Here is a 24,702-nt window from a genome sequence, read left to right as displayed (position 1 = left end):
AAATAAAGCATTGGTGACAACAAAAGATAACATCGTAGCCATGTTTTAAATGAAGAAATAAGATAAAGCAACAAGGAAAGTAAAAATAAAACAGTTTAAGGTAGAAATAAAGTATATATTGGTTTATACAACCTTTTTTATTTGCATATATATAGCCACATGTTATAAATTCAAGATCCTTCCTGAAAACTGAAACAATAGATGTGTTGATGTACCAAAAATATCATATTAGATATTACGGTTTTTTGTAGATCCATTTTTCTCTAACTGTTTCACATAGTTATTCTGTAGTTGCTAAGGAAAGGAACTACACACAGGATGTTAAGATGGTTTACATTATCTAAATAATACCATACCCCTATGATTTTCTTTCCAAGATACTCATAAAGATCTCGTCGAAGCAATCTGTTTACTACTTCCTTGGCCTTGGCGTTGCCTGTCTGTTCCTTTATCTTGAATATCACGTTATCGTTGAGGTTAACGTAAGTTCCCAAGTCATCCGGGGTCTCAGATATCTTCTTGACATTCCTAATCATAAAACAATAATCAACATTGGGTCCACTAGCAAGTTTTTGTTATTTGACCTGTGTCCAGTTTCAAGAACATTCCTCAACTTTAAGGGATCCCTTAACATAATATTCCCCATAAAAGGCATTACAGAAATTAAGGAAAAATATTAAGTTAAGGAGCCTTCCTTGTAATACTTTCATATGGAAAACTTTTAAGTTAAGGGATTCCTTAAATTTAAGGCATGTTCGCCTCGGCAAAACTGAATTTAATAGTTTGTGCTAAACAACCTAATGTTATGATTTTGATCCTGTTCTCAGAGAGGATATCATTAACTAATTTGTACTGGTAAATTTGTCAAAAGATTACTAGTTATAATAGCCACCAAACATGCAATATTTCGTTTTGTAGCTACATCGATCCATTTTATTTATGATGATAGAATATTAAAACAAAATTGGAACACAGAGCTTTCCTATTTTAACAATTTACTAAAATCTGAAAAAATGATAACATAGAAAATATATTTTTCATGGTTTTAAATCATAATCACCTTAATAACTTAAGCGTATTATTTTATTTTTAATTTGAATTCTTAATCAATGTCCAGATTCAATGATATACAGTTAGAACATTTTAACACGATATAAGAGGGTTACCTGACCTCGAGTTACCAGAATATTCGATCAAAGGTTACATTGATACAGAGTATTTGAGCTATTGCAATTTAATTGCATTCGCTTATCGGTACTTTATACCCTGAAACTCCTGGACTATATGCATGACTGTTAGTCAGTAAATTTGCAATGCTGTAATTCCATATAACACAATGCTTTAATACTATGACATTTTTCAGTAAAACATAACTGTGATGTTTGTGGTATCTCTCTTTAACTACTATGCAATCAATATCTATTTGTATATACATATTACTGATATAATCTTTAATGCATATGTAAATTGATAATTGAATGGATTTAGATAGGTGTAGCCTGATGTCCAAACCATTTAATGAATATGATTTCAATAAAAAAGTTGTTGAAATCAGAATGACCATGCGTGGAGATAACCAAAAGTCTTACCCATCATCTGCTTTAATCACGATATCGTCTGCCTTCTGCATGGCGTCCAAGATCCTGGTCAAGGTATCAGAACATGAATAAAAGTGTTAGATATGCATTATTATGAAAAACCCCAAGAGTATCGAGAAATTGTGTCAACAATATTATATTTGCATATTAGATAACTTTGATCCTTATATAGGTCAAGGACCATCATTTGACTACATTTAGCAGATGTTTTCCTACGTCATATGTCAGACACAAAAGAGATATCTAAAGTTTTTATTGAAAATAAGTAATTTAAACAAATCTAAAGATGTATTGATACAATGTATATTTGACACTTTGGCAACTTTGAGTTTAAAATATTTTTTACGTAGCCATATATGCCAACCTTCTATGGATTCAATTACTCTTTCACCCCTGAAATTTCAAATTTGACTAGTCTGGCCTTTGATCTAGAAGAATCTAAAAACGTCTGTAGAGGCGTATGTGTTCAACACTGATGTATTTTATTGCAACATGCTACACATGACATTGTACATTGGGTCCATACAGTTACTCATATTTTTATTAAAGAATATCATTTAACTTTGCCCTTTGATTCTCAGTAAAGGTGGGGTCATTAATTTGAGGAAAAAACACAAACCCTTCACCCAGGCATGTTACAGTTTTTGGGGTCTCTCTGTGTTGCGGACACAGGATGGCAGATGATTTAAGTCCCCCGACACATTAACACTATCTTAGTGCATATTTAACATTCTAGACATTTAAATAAAGGTTAAGTTCATTCATATGAACAAAAGCCAAATGTGGTAGCATTTCTTTCCAGTACATTAACGTCAGTTTCGGTTTCAGGCCTCTTTGCGTTATGAGAAGTTAAAAGTCAATCTAGTAAGCAAAACCTGTCGTTTAAATGTTATACAGATCTTGGACATTTGTAACATTTTGTAGACTTTTCTCATATCGAATTCCACATGGAATGGTTTCGTCCCATGATGTCATTACCATAAAATTTTCACATCTTCATCTGATATCTGAATAAAAGCTAAACATCTTCAGAACTACTATGTACTCACATCAAATCAGCAGCTTTTGTGACTTTATGCTGATAAGCGATTCTGTGGAGGGAGTATCTCAAATGAAACATCTCGTATAGAGTACTGATATCCTATATTAAACAAATCATTATACATTTATGGACCCGTTGACAAGATGATATGGAGTTTTATTTACCTGAAACACTTCACACTTATATTACAGATCGCCAATCAACAAAGGCTCTGTTTTCTTTTTTAAATGAAATTGTATGTTTGTATGTTTGATATTATACTTATAATAGATAAATATATCATCATATTTTCTAGTAATAAGACCAAGGTTTGTTTATTTGTTTATAGACTTTTATGTTTCTGTCAGAGTCGTTGTGTGGGAAGGAAATGATTATAATAAAATTAAGACAATATCCATAGCCATTCGATCTATCTATAAAACGGACTTCTAGTATAAACAATTAATTACGTTATAGTTCGTTATAAACGAATTTACTGTAAAGTCCTCGATAGTTTTCATCAAAAAGGGGAATACAATAAAAATACTCAACAGAAATTAATCATTCGATGTCACTGAATTTCATAAATATGTCGGTATAGCATTAATGCCTTACCTTATCTCTGTATGCCACATGCCTCACACCTTTGTCATCATAACATGCGCGAGCAGAAGAAATCAGTCTGTCGTGATCAAATCCATTCTTGACACCCAGGTACAGGGCATCACGGGCAAAGTAGTCCCACTTATCAACGTCAACACCACAGGTTTCATTGGCAACAATCTGTCAATATGAGAACAATATAATTTAACTTGTAATTACGCTCCACTACGATGCTCTACGATATGCCTCAATATAATTAAAATTAAACGTGTAATTCCGCTCCACAACGATGCTCTAAAATACGCCCAATACAAGCTGATTTTAGATAATCGTACTGAAGCGGAAATATTAGTCTAATTTTAACATTTGTTGACATTAATACCGAATACAATAAACCCTGCCATAGGGAGTAACTCTGTATATCTGATCACATGCATTATAAGACCACTTTGTAGGGTTTCGGAACATAGTTTGACTTGTCATATTTAAGATTCTACTGCTAAATAGGATTCAATTACATTGAACATATTTATTATTTACAAATAAAGTTGTAGTTACTTTGGTGGCGAAGTTTTTGGAGGAGGACCATTAGAACCACATTAATAGTACGTTGATTTTGGTTCTTTGATATTTTCAATGTCCAGATTGATAAGAGGGGTACATGATCTCGAGTTATACCAGAGTATTCGTGCTAAGGTAACGTTGATACAGAGTAAAATGGCAAATTATTCAAATTAACGAAATTCCATTGCATTTGTTTATCATTTCATAAACATGACACTTTATCAAGTGAGTATAAACGTAAATACCTCATACAGAAAGAACTTCTTCTTTTTGTCTTCATCATCGCCTTCACTTACATCCTGTAGACACAGTTTAAGATGTTAAATGCGAAAAAAATGACATGAAAACAATATTCTGTTTTTATTCTTTGGACTAAATGAAATATTCTAAATCTTTTCTTTGAAACATGATGAATTATTTTAGGATATAGATTTTATCCTATATCTATGCTCGAGAATGAAATCAACCACAAAAATGACGCATTTTGTTCGCTTCTACATCAAATGTGTTTGTTTCATCATATGCGGTATCCACTTGACAAATACTCAGAACACACATTAATGGGACTAATAAAAATGATGTAAATTTACAAAATTATTTATTTCTTCAACTAGTATAGATAATATCAAATAAGTTGCAGTTTGTCACTTTACCCGAAGATGTAATAGTGACCGAGGGCTTGCTCGAGGGAAACATTACATTTGAGGGTAAATAAATCTTTATATCACACTGTCACTGGGAGACATGGATTGTTTATTTCACCGAAAATTTGCGATTCCCTACTCTGGGGTAAATATTACTTAAATTCGTGATGAGTAAAAATTACTGTACAATCGGAATGGGAGATACATGTAACTCCGTGTGAAAGATGGGCGGCCACCACGGGTACACTTCCAATGAAAATACAATGTTTTATTTTTTCGACTATGTGATGTATTTCAACTAATCATAGATCCTCTATATAAACATTGGGTATAATAATAGCTTTTTGTAAATATTGCATACACTTAAAGTGTACAGCGTAAGGTGTTGCCTCCTAGGACACTGTCTATCGTTCAAGGAAGCAGTTTTTTCGTAACGCTGCTGAAATCTTTGGATGGCGAACAGCCGAGAAAATCCATCTGCTAACATACCCCTAACTGCGCGAAGTTGGTTGTCCATAAGTCGTGACATCGTTTTCCAAACTAAGCGGCATTTTCAAAAGCTCAGAGTCGAAAAATAACGTTGCGATCACCAGAGACTAGACACGTGTGATACGTTTTTGACAATTGGCCGCTTCACGCCCCGGGGGCGAATTTAGTCATGGAATCATTATTGGCTACATGGAACAGGTGCTCAAGGTTGTATATTACTAATTTTGTCGATATAAACCAGAATTATATAAAAAAAAACGTATTCACTTAAAAAGTGTTGCGCTTTCAACGGCGCTCAGTATATAAAATGAAATAACTTGTGTCCAATCATTTTCTCATGCATTTACAATAAAATATGTTCAAACTAAACTTAAGCATGCTGTAATATTCGTTGAAGATGTTACCACTTATTTGCGTTCAATTTTCATGTTCACAAATATATTATTTTGTCTTGCGTTACAAACATTTCTAAATGCTAATCATGTACATTAGCAGAACAAACATAACGAACTATACACTGTGGAAATGTCACGTTCCCTATGATACTCTATAACATTTACAAAGATTAAAATGATTGAGAAAAGAGTGATAATGTTAATTTTACCTTTAAATGGTTTTCCGGTGGATGTATCAATTCTTTGATGATCTCGACATCCTTTTCATCCAAATCATAATCCTATTTGCATGGTAAAAAAGTAGAATGATATCGTCTAAATTTATCAGTGATATATGTACTGTGAAGCTATCAAATTATGTTTTTAATACGCTCACATCAAACCATGTTTTTGTCTTTATATAAAAATGAGATCAAATCGAATAAATTATAAATCAGTTGATAAACATTTGAAACCATTAACTATACTGAATATGAAGCATGAAGTAATCAAATAACTATATGAAACGAAAGTGAAAAGAAATAAGTATTTCTATTCTTTACCAAAGTAGACAGACATATATTAAAGAATGGTTTGACTATATATTTTCTCTAATCAAATGAAAATATATGTGTATTGAATATATAATTCGAAATATTGTACTCAAGTGGCACGTGGTATTATTCATACGGAAAGCAAACACCGAATAGGTTTATGATACTCACGTGCACGTCAGACCAGAAACATATATTAGAAAAATTGGCAAATCCGCCATTTTATGATCGGCAGATATATTGAAAATCGAAGCTCTGTTCCGGTAACATGTACATAATTACCTGCATGCATGGATAGCTAAAATTGTTTCGTACTTCCGGTTTAACCTGCGTTGCTCTGGTACTGCTCTCCCCAGTAAATATAAATTTAACTAATGCAAATGCATAATAGGAGTAATCAAACATTTATAATTATTTTTTTTAATGATAATAATAACACTTTGAAAATTAAAAGCTATGGAATGCAGTCAAAATATCCACCAAGCGAAGATGAGCACAAGGAACCATGACGTCACATCACGTCAACAAATGGCGCGAAATCATAGGATTCGCATACGCGGCACTCCAGGCCTTGCATGGACACAGAGAAATCCGAATATTTGACTTCATTTCTTTGAGTTAGGCTAATGCTAGACAATTATTATATCATACACTTTAATAGTTTAAAGTACGTTATTTTATTTCTAAATTATGTCTTCTACGTGAAATAGAAAATGAAATAAACAAGTAGATCTTCGCTCTTACCATGCCGTGCATGATTCATATTAGAACTCTTGTGATAGAGGTGTCTCGGTAACGTTATTCTATGTAATTCATCCATATGTGTAGAGTTGGAAAACTTTCTGATAAACCGGAAACAGGAAGTCAACACAAGATCCAGCATCGCGCAAGACAATATCCAAAGTCACACTCTCGTGTGATTACAAAATCACACTCTCGCGTAATTACAAACAAGTAACGCTTGCAAAAACTCAAAATGAAAACATGTGAAAGAGCAACCTTCCAATAAACTTACCTGAATCTAACAATTACATTTTGTCCTGAATATTAACTTAAAAGCCGTTTAAAGTGAGCAGTTGCTTCGGAATGTTCTGTCTGGCAACGGAGAATGACGTTGAGATATAATTTGAAGACGCAGTTACATATTTTTGCAGAAAGTGAAAGTAGAAGTATCCTATGTTCAATATTGTTTTTCTTGTCATAAACTCAATGCCAGTAATTCAGCAAAGCTATGATTAATGATTGATAATTCTATATATGGTTTCTAGCAGTACAGTTAGTCAACGCACACAATAATTAATAAAAACAAAACACATGTCAATATCGATAAGACTGTTGGGTCAGGGGAGATTACTCTTTTGCCGTTGGAAATCCTTTATTTAGATCTACCTGGCATATTTCTATTTAGTTACACATTAAAAAAACAACAAACGAAAGAATGGATCAACTGTTGCGCTCTCAGATAGGCTTTGCCTCAAATTATATTATTGTAACTGATATACTAATAAAACAAAATGCACTTCCGGTTTTGAATGTCTGATTTTCGAAAAACCAGGTAAAATTGCTTATTTTTATGTCTTCAACGATCATATTTAATAATATAAATCGGGAGAACTGGTCATTTCAAACCATGCTTGAACTATATTCATACACAAATATCATGTTTAACAGAATACACTAAAAACTAGTAGACATTATAAAATGCCTATAAACTGTAGGTCGCTTTGCCGTCAACATAAACAAAGGAGGAACTTTCAATCTCTATGTATAATATGTTTCGGCCAGACTTACATAGGCATCAATAATTAGCTGTACATACGTAAGCTACAAATACAGGTTCAAACATTTTCAAAAGGGTAGTGACGGAAAGGACATCATTATCGAATTATGAAAGTAATCTTCCTTGCCGTTTCACAATAAACACAAACTGCCTCGGGAAAAAATGTAAGCGACAATGCCAGTGCAATCTTATTAGATAGATGTAAACAAACATGCAAACGAACACGTTGTGTTAGTGTTATTTCGGACTGAAGAAGGCCCTATAGTGGCTGAATATATATTCCATAGAAATGCTTTTGATTTTACTTTGAATTTATTTTGGCCTTTTATTTTGAATTATTATTATACTAGCTTTATACCGTTTTTACCTCATTAATCTTATTAGAGGCGACCAATTAGGATGCGTCATTCAAGGCCTATTATCTTCCCGAAACAAATATTAAAAGTATTTAAAAAAATGACTACAAAACATTTCTACCGATGGCTTAAGATGAGGTTTCAACACCAAATTGCAAGATTCTCTGCGTAATATACAGATTAAAGCTGACAATGTAAGTTAAAAAGCATGCATTTGAAATTAAAAAAAAATATAATGAGATATTTTTTCGAAAATTGCTTCAGAGACATCCCCCAGTTATGACAGTGTCGTATCCAAGGAAGTTGCGGCCATTTTTCTTTTTGTTCTGCTTAGTTACCTTCACTGGCCAACCCCCTATATAAAGCACAGAACTAGACACAAGTGTGTCATTCTCAACATGTCTTGTCTCACATACACATGCCCCGATATTGCAAATAATAATGTCAAAATGAATATAAACAGTGCAATCATCTGACAAGGTTTCATTGAAGTAATGTGTTGTCAGCTAGATCCAAAAGTATGTCCAATATGAACAAATATAACACTTCAATATACACTAGGTTTTACTCGTACATTGACACGTGTGTGTTCTTGATAGTTATCGCTCGTTTGAGACGGATAGTCACGTGCACATGGCGCATCGAATACGAATATATACATGGAGATACGTGGACGGATTATTATGTGGTTTTCTAATTACTTATGTGGATTTTTTATTTGACAAACATCTAAATGACAGCTTAGAGGAGTTGACATGTTTTCTTGCTAAAACAAGCCCCGTACAGCATTACAGTTAACGACTTTGTTTATGCATTTGTACATGTAGGTGATTCAGTGGACAACTGCTAGGTGTGTATGTACATGTAAAGACTGAGCACACGTGTGTCAATTCACGCGCTTTGAATATTTTATATGTAAAACAAAAATGGCTGTCCTCGACGAGGGAATGTCTCATAAACGATTCTTGAAATACCAGTGTATTTATTTTTTTTAATCATTTTAACATTTCTTAACTTGCATTGTCAGCTTTAACAGTGAAAAATCGTTCAGAAGGAAGGTGACGATACGTGTAGTATTAACGGGAAGCTAATAACTTTTGTGACTCTACAGGACGACAGCGACCCGCGTTATAAAAATAAGCATTTATTTTTAATTAAATTGTTCAGAAGGTTATGATAAGTGTAGATAACGATAAGCTAATAATCTTTTCAAAACTTCAAATTTCTACTCGGACTTTTCCTCCATTAACTCATTACGCTGTTATATCAACCAATCAGAAATGACGTTACAGATGGCGACGCCATTTTTTCGTTTATTGGTTTATAAAATGTTTTAGCCAATGAAAATGCTTGTTAGCAAAATTGAATTAATCAGTATCTAACATATTGTAATATATCTTTGTATATATATGTATATATATATGTTCTCGGATTCCATTATTTTTTATCTCATTAAGCATTACATTGGTGTAAACATCAAATGGCTGTAAGTGTTGTGTTTTAATGAAATACAGTTATGAAAAAAATAGTTACCTTAAAATCTCCATCTAAGTTTCGATATATTCTGTCAACAAGTTCCTTTGACGCATCCTCATGCTTTGATAAAAAATAAAAGGTATATTGCAAACAAATATGTCATGACATAGGACTTTATATCATACCCCTCTTTCTTCTTATTTGCATAAAATAATAAAAATCAAACAGTTTTCTGACAAAGTTGGTGCGATCTCCTCAGGGACGTCACCCTTGGAAACCCAGTATCTAAACTTCACTACGCTCAGTTTATAACCTGGGTCACAACCTGCGTTTTATACCATTATACAGTATTGTAGGTGCCTTATAGCTTTTAACCTTTACAAAGTAATCTCTTAGTCATGATCATACTTGTTCAATTTAGAATAAATATGAAAAATCCTACCGTCCATTTGACTTGTCCTTTCTTTTTCCGATCTTCGTTGACAACATTTTCAAACATGTGGGAATATGGTCCATGGCCTAAGAATGGACAAATAACAATGCAATGTGGCAGATTTATTCATTATGAAGCATATTATTAAGTAAACATCTGAAATTAAAGTAAACAAATATAGACTGGGGATTTCTAAGAATTTCCTTTATTTACTTTATTAGGCCCTGCATATACAGAAAAACTCAAAATCGGCTAGAAACTTATTTTTATTTCATAAAATATGTCTACACAATGGTTTATTATGATTTCGACTCGAAAACCGGGAGATTTTCCATTATCCGGACATCACTATATCCTTTGGACGGCCGTAACGTATTTATGCGTAATTATGCATTTGCCCCATTTCATGCACCCTTCTGGAGCCCCAATGAGACCGTTGAAAACTAAATACTAGTTTTTTGAAAAGAAGATGTTCATCCCTATATAGCATGTCAATATCGATTCGGTCATTGCATTAGTGACGTCACAAATCACCTTTGAACATGCCCAAATAAGTCAAAAATTGAGGTCTGAAATCCGGATTTTAGTGTGTGCCCGGAAACTTGTCGTTGTGAGCTTAATTATCAAGATACAGACATGCAGATGGTCTTAAGCGATAGAAGAGATATCAAAATAAGAGAAAATAGAGAGAAAGGGGAAAGGAAGGGGAAAATAGCACCGATTTAAAAAAAAAAAAAAAAGTCCCACGCGCAGGTTTCTGCCTTCAATGACCCGTGCGTGGTGACCTTTAGGGGACTTCCGGTGACTGTTTTTACTTGTTTGTAGTGTGTGCTGTTTGTTATCATCGTGAAAATGGCATCAAACCGAAATCTAGATGCAAACTGCTTTCATAGATGGCATTTGTAATAACCTACTATCAAAATTGAGTCAAGTTCGAATCCTGCCGGCCGTCGAAAGGATATATGACTCTTGGTTGACTAGACCATTAGTGTTTACAAAATCAATACCTGTTTAGATAAGGATGGTGCAAAAATATTAATATGAACCAAACCCTTTTATTCCTACGCTAGAAGAAGGGTTTTAAAGAATTTGGAAATGTTCTTCCTACTCCTTGGTTATGATTTTGTATATCTATCCCCATATAATGAAACTAATTATTACCTTATTTACAAGTAAAAACGACAAATATACGCCAGCGACTACCAGAATAAGTAGTTACAATGGATCTGTGTAATTTACCTATAAATCTTACTTTAAAATGTACTGATGACGCCCTGCGTTTGAATATCAAGCACAGATAGCAACACTTTGCAGCCGATAATGACGAGTATTTCTTATTCATCAAAGTACTACAAAATCTGACCTACTTCAAGTGGGCAGAATGAAAGGAGAGAAACAAGATTTTTTTTTATAAGTTTTTTTCATCCTTTATTTTGCATTTAAGTGACGAAAAAAGGAAAACAATGGACGACATCAGCCACAATTTAAAAGAGAAAAGTTGTTAAGGGTTCATGTAACTTACCCAAGTCGTGACAAAGTCCTGCTATTTTCACACATAGTTTTTCCTTATCGGATACTAGGCCCTTATCTACAACACTCTCGTCTTCCAGACGCTTTGTTACTGCCTCGACTAATTTACCCGCTAGGTGGCATACTCTGTAGATATAACCAATCACTTAATTATCGAAACATTTAGATACACATTGATGTAGTGTAGGCAGTGTAGATGTACATTTGTTTGTGTCTTTAATTAATAAACGTGTGTAATGTGAATGAAAAGTGTGGCGTATGTTTTGGGAGACTGCGGTATATTCATGTGATTTGGATAACGTTCAGTAATACCCATGGCCGTTTACAAAAGTGCTAGTTTGTATAATATTAAAAAGTATGATTGAGGGAAGCCGTAGTATACAGAGATAAAGATAACTGTCAATTTTTTCATATTTTTTTTGCAGGAGGAAGTTCAAAGTCCGAAGCTATTCTGTATTTATATAACCTTATCGTCACTTTTGGGGCGGTATTGATTTTAACGTCATGTTTGTGTTATCGTGTTATAGAGAAAATGACGTTTGTTTTGACGCAGACATTTATTACTTTTGAGGACGGAATAAATGCTAAATGTTGGGTTACCTGTACCACGCGCTAGTCATGTTCCTTAAAGTTACTAAATCATTAGATTTACATAGATTTCTTAGGGTTTTTGACTTTCTACAAACGTTCTTATACCTGAAATTAGAAAGTTTTCAAAATTACAACATTTAATTTGAACTATTGGCAATGTTTATCAACGTTAAAATATCGCCAAACACAACAAGAAATTGTATCTGTCGGCATTGAATGTTTGAGTTCGGAATCGAGGTCGCTGAAAATCTCATCCGACTAATGGATATAGATGTAATAATACCACTAAAAGGCAACTTTATCGGTTTTTATCGGTTACATTGGCCTGATTGAGCGTAATAGCCGATACAAAGAAACGTAATTGGGAGGGGGTGGGGGGGTTAGGAGGTCCTCAATAATTGGACCCCCCTCCTCGCCTCGCCCCGCACCCACAGGAGGAGATTGAATTTTCTTTAATTCAACACACAACCATATATACTTTATAAACTTTTTTCATATATCGTTGAGTAGAATCCTTACAAATACACATTTATAGACAGTGGCGTCGATAAACGGAAACTAATGAATACGCAAATTGCCATGCTAGCGCCAAAGGTGCGATATTTTGGTGTTTTGGGGGGGGGTGTCGACAAATTCCTACGAGAAAAAAAATATTACGATTTAGAATGGCTATGATGAGTTTAACGATGCATTTTGATGAATTTACGAACGCCGAAGACACGAGAATTTGGTGTTTGAGGGGTCCGGGGGTCTCCCCCGGGAAATACATTACGATTTAGAATTTTACGATGCATTTTTGGGTGTTTGAGGAGGTCCGAGGGTCTCCCCGGGTAAAAATATTAGATTTAGAATGGCTGTGATGAGTTTTACGATATATTTTGATGATTTTAAAGCGTTCTTAACATAATACTTTTTTTTTATTTAAAGTTACCTGCATAAAGAATTGGTAATTGTGAATGCCGTCATATCTATGCAACTCGATCTGAACATACTGGCTTCACACCATCGGTACATTGTTGTTTAACACAGAATAATAATGAATTAATTGTCTTGCTAAGTCATATAAACAGACGAATCAAGAAATGTGCAGGAGGACCCTTTTTTCTTTCAAATGTGCAATTTTAGAACATTTCAGTCGGCGAAAATGGAGGGGGGGGGGGGCAACAAGAAATGTTTGCCCTTGTCCAGGGAAACGGGGAGGCAATTGCCCCCCCCCCCCCCCCCCGAGCCCCTCCAACCCCGACCCCAACCTCCCACACCAGCTTTCTACGCCCCTGTATCTACATTGCCAAGTAAAACAGCATAGTTCTATGAAGATTTAGAGTATTTGATGGAAATATGACAAGAAGTGAGAGGTATTTTCACCCGTTAATTATGTATATATTATACATGAATACAGGTGTACATGTACATTATTAAGCAAACATATACAATGTACATAGGTCTACAATGCAAATGTAAGGTATATTTTTGCTTTGAATACATAAAAGTACACATAAAATTTAGATATATAGTTAGGCTGATTTTTTTAAAGTAAATCAGATGGAAAAAAGTTATATAACTAGTGACATATAGGGGAATGTCCATTAGACGGATAGAGACTATAACTAGGTATATATAAGGAATGTCCATTAGACGGATAGGCACTATAACTAAGGATATATAGGGAATTTCCATTAGACGTATATATATTATAGCTAGGGCCAGAAACATATAAACATAGAGATTGGCAACTTCGCCATTTTTACGATAGGCAGATGTACCTCTGTATGTCACTAGGGGCTTTTAGATAAACTCTTAAATAGTTAAATACAGCAGAATAAATTTGATATGTTATAAAAGTTACGTAATTTTCAGATGGTTTGAGAACGATTTTAGAAAGAAAAAGTAATATTTTAACTTATATATTGATAAAACAAAATGCACTTCCGGTTTTGAATGCCTGATTTTCGAAAAACCAGGTAAAATTGCTCATTTTCATACTTTCAAAAATCATATTAAATAACATCAATTTGGAAAACTAATCACATCAAACCATGATATAATGTTTAAACTTTGTGTTGATGCAAAAATATCATGTTTAAAAGAATACACTTAAAGTGAATAGTCGGGCAAAGAAAACCAGTCTAAATGCGTCCATTGGCCTTCCAAAAGTTCTCACATATTAATACGACGGTCAAGTTCTGCTTAGTTTCCCAGTTCTGACCATTAAAGTAAAGAAAAGTTGAAAGCATTGAAAGCGAGGCTGTATGGAAATGTAACCACGGACATAGTGAGCCGGGAGGACGTTTTAGAATTCCCATACTTTAAATTAATTTCTTCGTAAGCAGACAGATTTTGACGCGAGATTTTATTTTTCCATTTCATAAGAAATTATACTGGATACATTCACACCATTTTTACCGACTTTAGTGATCCATGCCCGACTGTTCACTTTAAAAGTAGTTAGCCAAGGGAAAATGCCTATAAACTGGAGGTCCCTCTACCTGTCAACATAGACAAAGAAGGAGTTTCCAATCTCTATGTAGATATGTTTCTGCTAGGGCTATATAAGGAAAGTCCATTAGACGGATAAAGACTATAACTAGAGATATATAGGGAATGCCCATTAGACGGATAGACATTATACATGTAACTAAGGATATACAACGTATACGGAATGTCAAATATTGATATAATGATAAAAGAAATACACGTACTTACTTAGTCCGCTAAACATGCCTATATTATTAGTTTTTCTCCATTTTTTCCTTATTATAAAGTCTATATATTAGGCCATTTTTTTTAAAAGCCTAATAATATTGGCAGGTTTAGCGGAATAGTACATAATATCATGACAAATGAAAATTAAATAATGGTAGAAGCAAGTATAAAACCATATAATATAATGAAAACCCTTCTTTATGGCTACAAAAACCTGTACAGTATAGGATTATTTACACTTAGAAACTCTTCACAAAACTTTTGCATACGTTTCAACGTTTATTAGATTAACACAGTAATCAGGAACCTGTAGTCGATAAATTTGTGTTTTCAGTCGATAGTAGATATGTCCATTAGACAGATGAGATTTCCTTCGATCGGATGTTTGGAATGTTCACGCGTCGCGCATGCACATAGGGGTTGTTTACACTCGCCGAAAGATAATAATATGAAATAGTGACTAGGTCGGTCCTATTTATTTTCAGTTTTTCTCCATTTTGAACAAAATTGTTATACAAACTTTTAAATATTGTTATTAACACAAAGTACACAACTTTTACAATTAATTTTAGTCCTATAATTCTTTTTATCTTTTATTACATGATTTTTTAGCGATTTAGTCCCTTTAACCGCCAACAAAACAGACATACCCAATACAGTGTTCGAAGCGAGTGTGAGTGGCGCCGTGATAGAGATAACAACATCCTCCCAATTGCTTGATGAAACGCAATCTCTGGAACTCCTGAGTATCGATGATTTTAACACAAAGAGGATGAAGTTCTATCTCTCCATGAACTGGGTCTTTAAATACCTGTGAGCGAAAATGGGGTGAGAAATTATTACCTTCTTAATATTCTGTTTGACATACTGAATATTAATAAGTCAAAGCTAAGCAACCAAATATGAACTAGTTATTTGGTCTAATTTAATATCATTTCATTTGTTGCCGGAGGTGCTTGCTTGTGCATCTCTTTTCGGGGGAAGGGGGCGGGGGACTTTGAAGTTAATACAGCTACTGTACAGGACAATATAAATAGTATACTACATTTTTATAGATAATTACATCCTTTTTTAATTACAGTGGTTGGCATTTAAAGTAACTATTTTTAAGAAAAAATCTTCAACCCACAACGCTAGGAACGCCTTCATTAAAGAACAATCGATTATAAAAAGGAACTGAAACTGCAATTACTCATCTTCCTTCCTATTACCCAGTACCTAACATGGTAGACGTATCGTTGTATATTTAGAAACAGACAGTAATGCTTGATAAAGTGATATAAGAAATTGTCAGAAATGTAATATTATAGTCGCCTAGAGATATTGTACACGTAATTTGATGAAACACTGAATTAGGCTCAAGCCCTGAGCATAGCCTGAACCGGGGATGCTTCAAAGTTCTCTATTTATAAATATATGCACTGCTGACAAGTAAACGAAGCATGAAATTAAAACTAAAAGCATATATTTGTTTAGAGAAATATCTTAATTCAAGCACACGTAAGTAAATTCTAACAATTATCTTCAAAAAGTGTAATTTGGGTAGCGTCACGTTAGGACCGAACGCAGTGAGGTTCACCACTCATCGCATAGCCTAGTAGGCATAATCGAACGCAAATAGTTTAATGTGTACAATATATGTACAACGGTTTCATACATGTAAGCTTAGAAACGATAGATTCCATGAAAATACGCTCAAATAGCAAACAGGCTAATTTCAGTGACATTAAGCCTAACGAAACGATTCTGTGAGTGTCAAAATCCACGGCATTTGAGGGTCGTTGGAAACCGCAAACATTTCAAATCGATGTTTCTCTACTTACTTTATACCGAATTTTAATCCCCAAACTACAGTAAACAGAGAAGTTATCACATTTCAAGAATAACACAGAGGTCTTCCAGTGATCTGCGACTAAGTCCCACATTTTAACACGTTTTATTGAGCCCCGGAAGCATGGTTATTGGACTGCATCACATAAACATAGGGGTTGGATTTCATAACAGGTTTAGTTAATACATATTTAAATGTTAGCTAATTATCAGACGGAAATACAGCATTCAGTTACATTCCATAACAATTATAATTGAGTTTTAAAAGGTTTGATTATGTTTAGATACCAACTATTCAGTATTTTCACCACAATCGTCATTTTCTTCGAAACCGGACCCCTGCTCAATCGAGCGACCGGATTACACATTGACTGCACTGCTAGTACTGCGCAGCGATTTTTGTATTTGAAGCTACATAATAATGTTTTATGATAAAATTTAAGCCATTAATTCTTGAACGTAAAAACAATATTTCAAAATCGCCGTTTTTTATCATAACAACGCACAAAGAATGAAGTTATTTTCGGAACTACATTTTATGTTGCCTTGGTGACGAAAAGAACTGACTGGCGGCTGTTCCGTAGCTGTACATACATGTACGATAACTGGTACAATGTTGCAAATTTGTGTAATAATCTTATACCGAACGCATATAATTTGACTTTTTTTCAACAGCGGAATTTTTAAATTGGTTAACGTAAATATAAGGATTGATTATCAATTTTGTTGCTTGCATTGACTGATGAAGAAAGTTAATCTCGTGCAAATGTTACATGAACTGCTTCACAGTTCACTTCATTTGCTCGAGATTAAATTTCTTCATCAGTCAGTGCAAGCAACAAACTTAATTTAGAATTTTTAAGATATAATCATTAGTTAATTGAATTATAGGGATTAACTTAAATATGGTATGGATATATAAAAATCTGAGTGTATACATATAGAAACATACATGTATATATGTCCTGATGGCTCTTGGGCAATATAATATATGGCATGTAAACAAACAGTTTTCACTGGATGGTACTTGTGTAAATATCCATTGGAACTGGATACGTGTATAAAGACTCACCTTTGACAGCCTGGTTTTCTTTTCTGAGGAGGCCATCGTACCTGTATCAGGTGCAAAGGATAAAGGTTAATGACCGAAGACTTTTAATTTTACCTAGATAATTAATTATCATTTATATGAGCAATATTAGTAGTACTATTTTGAATATAAATTCCATGTTTGGTTCCCGCATTACAGCTATAGAATAACATCAGAGACCGCTAACTCTTTCTGAACACCTGGCTTTTTCTTAACAGAGATATTCACACTTCCGGTTATGGTGAGTTTGATAAAAGTGTTCACACTGTATAAGTTATCGAACACGAGGCCTGTCTCACAACAAAGAGAGTGAAGGATTCTTTTTTTCCCCTATGTACCACGTTGTGGTTTTAATAATGACACCGTTGGTGTGGATGGTATGTTGTTAGTCAACATGGTACACTCGAATTTAGATGACACTGGTTACTTCAGGAAAAAAGCTCCACAAGATTTGGAAGATATTTTTTTTAAATTAAATAACAATAACATTATAACATTAGGTTTACTAGTGTTTATAGCATGCACTGCCACTGATTGTGAGCTTGTCAGGATCTGATTTTACAAAAGGTCATAATCATCGAGTCATTTGTGATCTTGACATGAATATGGCGATTGTAAAAATATACAAAAAATATTAGACATGCTTTGATTTTTCGCTATTTTCATTGTATAATACATGGTCGCGTGACGTTCAATATTATAAGACTCTTTCATATGTGGATATGAAGGATAGGGATATTCTACCCGAGGGTCACAAAATGGTTTTACAACATTTTGTGATCCCTAGAGTTTTTCTCTCTCTCATACTTCGGCGTGAATTGCAATTTTGCTACAACGACTTTCCGCCATTTTTAAATGAATTCGAAAATAAATGTGAATGCAAATAATTTTTCATTACATGATAATTGCGTGATATTTTCAACGCAAATTCTATTGTTTGCATTTTTTAAAAGTAAATACAGCAAAGTTTCTGAAAAAATGTCAAAATTGTACCGAGAAAGTAGTAATTAGAATGATTCATACATTCAATTACAATACGTGAAATATATATATTCACATAAACAGTCTGAAGAGCACCCTTGAATGGGGCGAAAGCGCTCACTAGTCAGTCGTTATTGTTTTTATTTCTTATAGATTTCGTCCGTAAGGATTTTTCTTTAAATTTATCATATACATGTATATATATATGTGTTGTTGGGATTAAGTTAGATTTATCATCCTTTATCAAGATCCACATAAATCAATTGTTAAGTCTTTATCATGTGACCGTGTTAGTTTTGTGCCTGTCTTTTAAAGGGACAGAATGCCCTTAGGATTCGACAATATATTTTGTGTAGACTGTAAGAATTACTTCCTTGTTCCATACTTACTTCATGAAGTTTTATTTTTAGTATTTTTCATTTTATTTAAAGATTTATAGCCTACAGACATACGTTTACCACTGATAACCTTTGACCCCATCTTTCAATATAATAAGACTCTTTCATACAATGTAGACATGATGGATAGACAAATTCTACCCGAGTGTTACAAAATGTTGTAAAACCCGAAGCTTCCTGAGGGTTAACAACATTTTGTGATCTTTCATATCCACCTATAGAAGAGTATTTTGCTCTCATACCTCAACGTTTTGTTGCAGTTTTACTATGCGATTCCGCAATTTTCAAATAATAGATAATTATTGTAAGCCAATTCTCCATACACGGAAATTGCGTGATATATTCAACGGAAATAGCGTTTTTGCATATTTCATAGCAAAACCAGCATATTTTTTTAATCTGTTAAAATTTTACCGAGAAAATACTAATTTTGCTGTCGCTATAACGTCACGAGGCTGAAATGCATGGGTAGCCATGTAATACAGTCTCAAGCGACACGAGTGTATTGTCTGATACCAGCCAGTATTACACCTGTAGATATGAGAGATGAACTTATCCACAGTATTCTGCTCTGTTTTCTAGGAAAGATCGAATATAGAAGGCAAAATTCAAAATATCAGTACGCCAGGATATTCACCATAAGTATTTCCTGTTCAGCTTAACAATTATAGCATATGGGCGTATTATGTGGCCGAGGTCATAGAAATACAATCTCAGTGTTAACGTTATATATATAACTGTTGTTATTAGATAGTGTTTCGACTCAATATATTTTTTTCCATATCATGTTTCTAATTCTCGAACCTTTCAAGGTTAGAAAATTTGAATGAATTAAATGTGATCTTGTTTCCATCAATTCATTTTTGTGACATTCTGACATTTTTCTCATATATTTATCAATATTTGGGCCCAGTTTCATGAACATTCCTTAACCTCAATTTCCCCATAGGAAAGGATTACAAAAAAAGAGCATTCATTAAAATCTGTAATGCTTCCCTATGGAGAATTTTAAGTTAAAGGATTCCTTAAATTTAAGGAATGTTCACGAAAAAGGGCCCAGATCTTATAGACAAATGTCTTTTATCATTACTGTCGACAATGTTAATCATATATTACACATGTACATACATTGTCAGATAAAACATTACTTACGTTTGGTCACCGAGAAGTATCACAGTATAGAAGCTAATGCACCTTTTAATGTACAGACATAGTATTTATAAACATGATATCATATCTTATATGTATGACATACGATTGCATGTACAAACATGAATAAGGAAAAAAAACTCCATTGCAAAATAATCTATGAACACCTCAATAACCTTATACTTTGATTGGGATTCCAAGTAAATAAAACCGAAAGAGACAGTAAAACGTTTAACCGACTAGTTTTTGCGGATCAATCTTTTTGCGATTGGATATTAGAACGAGAAAATCGAATTTAAGCGATTTTAAATTTCCGCGAGGATTCGACCATTTATGAAAACTTCGCGGATCAAATTTTAGCGGTCATAGCAATGAAATCGCGAAAATGTTGTTCCCGTCAAACAAAAATGTTGTACGGTATTACTTTACAAACAGGAAATTCAAATAGAAAACACACAATGCTAACTTTAATCACTTATGATATCATTGAACGTCAGGATAGAATCAAGAGCTACTACTTAGGAGATGGGTGATCAAATCATTTATCCTTCAAAATGCCACAGTAATACATATAACGTCATTGTACCCAAATTGATACTGTACTCAAATTGATACCCTAATTGAGAAAATAGCTGAAATATTTGTTTTGATAAAGTTTACCTCATTTCTCAGTGATGACACCAAATCATTTATTGATAATTATGCTTTGTTTGATGCAACTATTTCTGTTATTTTCTCTGAAATATAAATTTAAAATCGATAACTTGGTCTGAGACGTGTGGATCCCTAGAAATGTGGCTAGTATCTTGTAACTTGATTGATCCATTTTGTTTGTAGTATTTTTACATTGAAATTTTTAACAATATTTAAAATAATTGATAGTTTTCCTATGATATATATATAAGATATTGGAACAATATAGGCTTAGGTGAATGCCACAGAAAACTGAATGTAAATCATTAAAATATGACACAAGTCATTACGTGGTCTTACGGGGCTACTGAATTAGCGCAGGTACTGTTGTGAAAACTCTTGTACAAATTTTACAGTATGTTATCATATTCAGTATAACTCAGTCTAATAACCACAACTACATCCCCTTTATATAGTTAAATCACAAAAATCCATATATATTGATTTTTCTTACATTTATACATTTTTTCTTGATGGGTATCAATTTGGGTACATATCATGTGACAAAACTAAAAGTTTCGACACATGCTGTTAATCGTTCTAACAGTAACAATAAGCACTGTAATAACAAAAACAAAGCACCAAACTAAAGTTTGTATGCATTTCTCCTAAACAAAAAAGAAGAAAGTGAAACACACCAAGCAACAAATGTCATATAAGAGAAATATGCGTGTATTGGTATCAATTTGGGTAAAATGACGTTACATTTATAGGGGCTGCGGTGGCTGCATGGTCCAAATGTTTGGATAGATTTCTACAAATACCTCTTGCTCGCGAATTCAAAACCTGGAGGAGGCAGCTGCCACCTGATTAGATGGTTTGCGTTCTCTCCTCGTACCCCTTCTTTCATCTATCTTCAATACCTCTCACGCTCTTAAGTGACATTTACTATTAAATACGACGTATAACAGAGTAAAGGTTATCGTTTTTAGATTACCCAGTATAGAATTACTTTCAATAACGGGCTACAATCTATAGATATTTCAACTCATAACAATCTTCAACAAAACAGAATACAATCAATGTATTGTCACAATAGATTGTATTTACTTTATTTAAATTAAATCAAACACAATCCCCGTATCAATGATACAAGTAGTAAATAAAAGTCGTTTACATATTTACAATATGATGTGCGAATATTTGCTTACTGAAGGGCTTGTGTATATATGACGTTTTTGTCTTATCAGTAACAACTGCCTGTCTGGAAATAACAATGTCGTTATCTGTTTTTAATCTATTTACGTAAAATATCAAATATTCATACAGTATTCCGTATTGCATATTACAGAGTTATCTGACCTTGCGTGTAGGTATTGATTGTGACGTCATGTGTTTGCGAGCGTAACGTTATACTCCTCCGGGAAAACGACGTGAATTGTGGCCACAAAAATAATGACGTCACAATAGATACGTACCCGCAAGGGAGGTAACTGTGTAATATGTAAAGACGGAATAACACAAAATGGCGGAGAATTATAGCAATAAAATCGCAATAAAACGTCGAGGTATGAGAGAAAAATACCTTTCATATGTGGATACAAAATCTTGTAAAACCCTTTTCAAGCTTTGGGTTTTACAACATTTTGTGATCCTCGGGTAGAAAATTCGTATCTTTCATATCCACATGTGAAAGAATCTTAATAGTACATATCAGATACATGTATGCATGTAATATTATCAGCAATTGTAGTAGTACTGGTTCATCTTTGTTTAACCTCCGCTAAATTTATTATATCTGCTATCCATATTGCATGATCGTAAAAGGCGACTTAAATTAGGATTGTATCTTTCTTTTTTCTCTTCCTAACTAACTTTCTTCTTCCTCATGTCTCTCTGGACAACGCCTCACTTTTGGTCTTCAGTTTAGTGCTCTCTCCCTTAAGGTACACTTAGAGTATATGTCCCTACCTTGAGGGAAGAACAGAGAATTCTATACCCGAGGAGGAGATTCACGACTGGCTAACCCGAGGCTTGCAAAGGGTTCGACTGTTGTAAATCTGCTCCGAGGGAAGTTATTTCCCTTTCCTTCGCTTAAGCAGGGATGACTCTTTTCCTAGCCATGTAATTTTCCCCAAAATGTTAAAAACTACAAAACGTGATTTCAATACGAATAAAAGTATTTATTTAATGACACTATCAAATTGGAGATAGTTTTTACATATATTGTATCAGAGCCATTTAGAAAAAGTCTTTTGACTATAATATTTTCAAGTTTGATGATATATGATGATGGCTTGATGTTGGTTGTTGGCACATCGTCTGTGAGGTTCATGTCGATGTTGTGTTGTAATTGAAGAAGGAGGACTCCAAATTTCTGTCGACATTTTATTTCATCCTGTGATGCATATTTACATTTCAATATACAGTTCAACTTACAATATACGTGTAAGCATCTTGAATCCCAAGTGGGACCGTACTCCCGAGGGAGTGGTGCAGACCTGAGACTCTCTAAGACTCCCCAAGTCTCTCTCTGTCAGGCCTTTTTATAACCTATGTGAATATGTGCCTACGTGTACAAGTTTGTCAGAATAGATACGACATGGAAATACTTGTCAATACAACATATTAAGGTTATTACATATTACATGTATATGTCACATCTGACCAGACACTAACATTTAATCGGACATGTAAAACTGACAAATCTGTCATGTTATGGCCTGGGGACATATACACGACGTATCAAATGTATTTCTGAAATATGTGCCTGAAGAATATTCACACTGGTCAATCATATTATATATAGCTTACTTTAACTTAAATCTTTAAATTTAATTTCCATATCAAGACATCGTTATACCACATGACCGCATAAACATCAACGAAATATGTAAAGGCAGGTGGACTTCCGATTGCAAGGATCATTAGGTCAGTACGTGCATGAACCACGAAGTTGAGGTCAAAAGTGATATTGATAGTCAATGGGACTGCAAATGTTAATGTTTATTTGGATATGACGTTTTACAACTTCCGGGTAAGACAGAGAAATCATATCCCCACCGGAAGTGTAGATATCTCTGTCAAATGGGAGAGTATTTGTGTTTTGTACCCTGGCCGAGACACACCTTTATCTCTAAAAGTGGTAGTTATTGTATCTTTTGAAGGGTGAGGAACGAATGTTTCGCCCGCTGTCAGTTTTATATGACCAGGTGGCGTGTGTTGCTTGGCGTTTTAGGCGGTATGCTGAAGTGTTATCCCACTGTACTTAACAAGAAGATGCAATACGAAAATATCACGTTTACAGTCTCCCAACACAAGCACCTCGCACGTTATTCACGCAATACACAACATACACGGGAGGCCGTCCTTAAATGACCCTGGATGTTAATAGGACTTTAATATAATAAAACAAACCAAACCATTAATGTGATTTCTATAGCTATAAGTTTTATTGCAATCCGTTACATCTTAACTTTATCTGATATTGATATGACTGTAGGATTACTAAGCATAACAGTGTGATGCATTACCGTTCCACGAAATACACTTCATTCTTAATTTAAAATTATGACCATGTTGAATTACAAATGTTACCATTACATATATTGCTTCAAACGATTATGAAATACAGCTGTTGCGACAAGAAGAAAATTTCTTGACTTTCCATATCATATAGTCATCTGTTCTTTGGGTAGATATCGATTGTGACGTCAAAGAAAACGACGTAATTTCGCACAGAAAACAATGACGTCACAATGCATAACTTCCCGTAAGATAGATAATTTTGCAATATGTAAGAATGGGTCATAAAATGTAAACATTAGATTTTGAAGAATGATAGATTCTTGGCATAGGATTGAAAGTAAAAACACGTTTTTTTAATTATGATCATATTACAAAAA

The 24,702-nt window shown here is 33.9% G+C and overlaps 1 protein-coding gene across 4 annotated transcripts in view; it reads right to left on the bottom strand.

Annotated features, from left to right (window-relative positions):
* Positions 1–24,702, bottom strand: part of LOC138310279 (deoxynucleoside triphosphate triphosphohydrolase SAMHD1-like) — a 52,947-nt gene that overhangs the window by 8,431 nt on the left and 19,814 nt on the right. For 2 of the 4 annotated variants that reach the window (XM_069251416.1, XM_069251414.1), the window contains exons 4-12: positions 11,415–11,548; positions 9,902–9,978; positions 9,517–9,579; positions 5,524–5,595; positions 4,032–4,085; positions 3,235–3,402; positions 2,648–2,739; positions 1,590–1,643; positions 357–528 (exon numbers count right to left, since the gene is read on the bottom strand). In XM_069251416.1, coding sequence (XP_069107517.1) covers positions 357–528; positions 1,590–1,643; positions 2,648–2,739; positions 3,235–3,402; positions 4,032–4,085; positions 5,524–5,595; positions 9,517–9,579; positions 9,902–9,978; positions 11,415–11,548 — 886 coding nt within the window. Of the gene's footprint in view, positions 1–356; positions 529–1,589; positions 1,644–2,647; positions 2,740–3,234; positions 3,403–4,031; positions 4,086–5,523; positions 5,596–9,516; positions 9,580–9,901; positions 9,979–11,414; positions 11,549–15,366; positions 15,528–17,618; positions 17,660–20,167; positions 20,244–24,702 lie in introns of those variants that run through there. The other 2 variants (XM_069251415.1, XM_069251413.1) reach the window with 2 other exon arrangements.

This window comes from Argopecten irradians, chromosome 16, assembly GCF_041381155.1.
Source record: "Argopecten irradians isolate NY chromosome 16, Ai_NY, whole genome shotgun sequence".
Lineage (NCBI taxonomy): Eukaryota > Metazoa > Mollusca > Bivalvia > Pectinida > Pectinidae > Argopecten > Argopecten irradians.
This window is presented reverse-complemented; position numbering and strand designations above follow the sequence as displayed.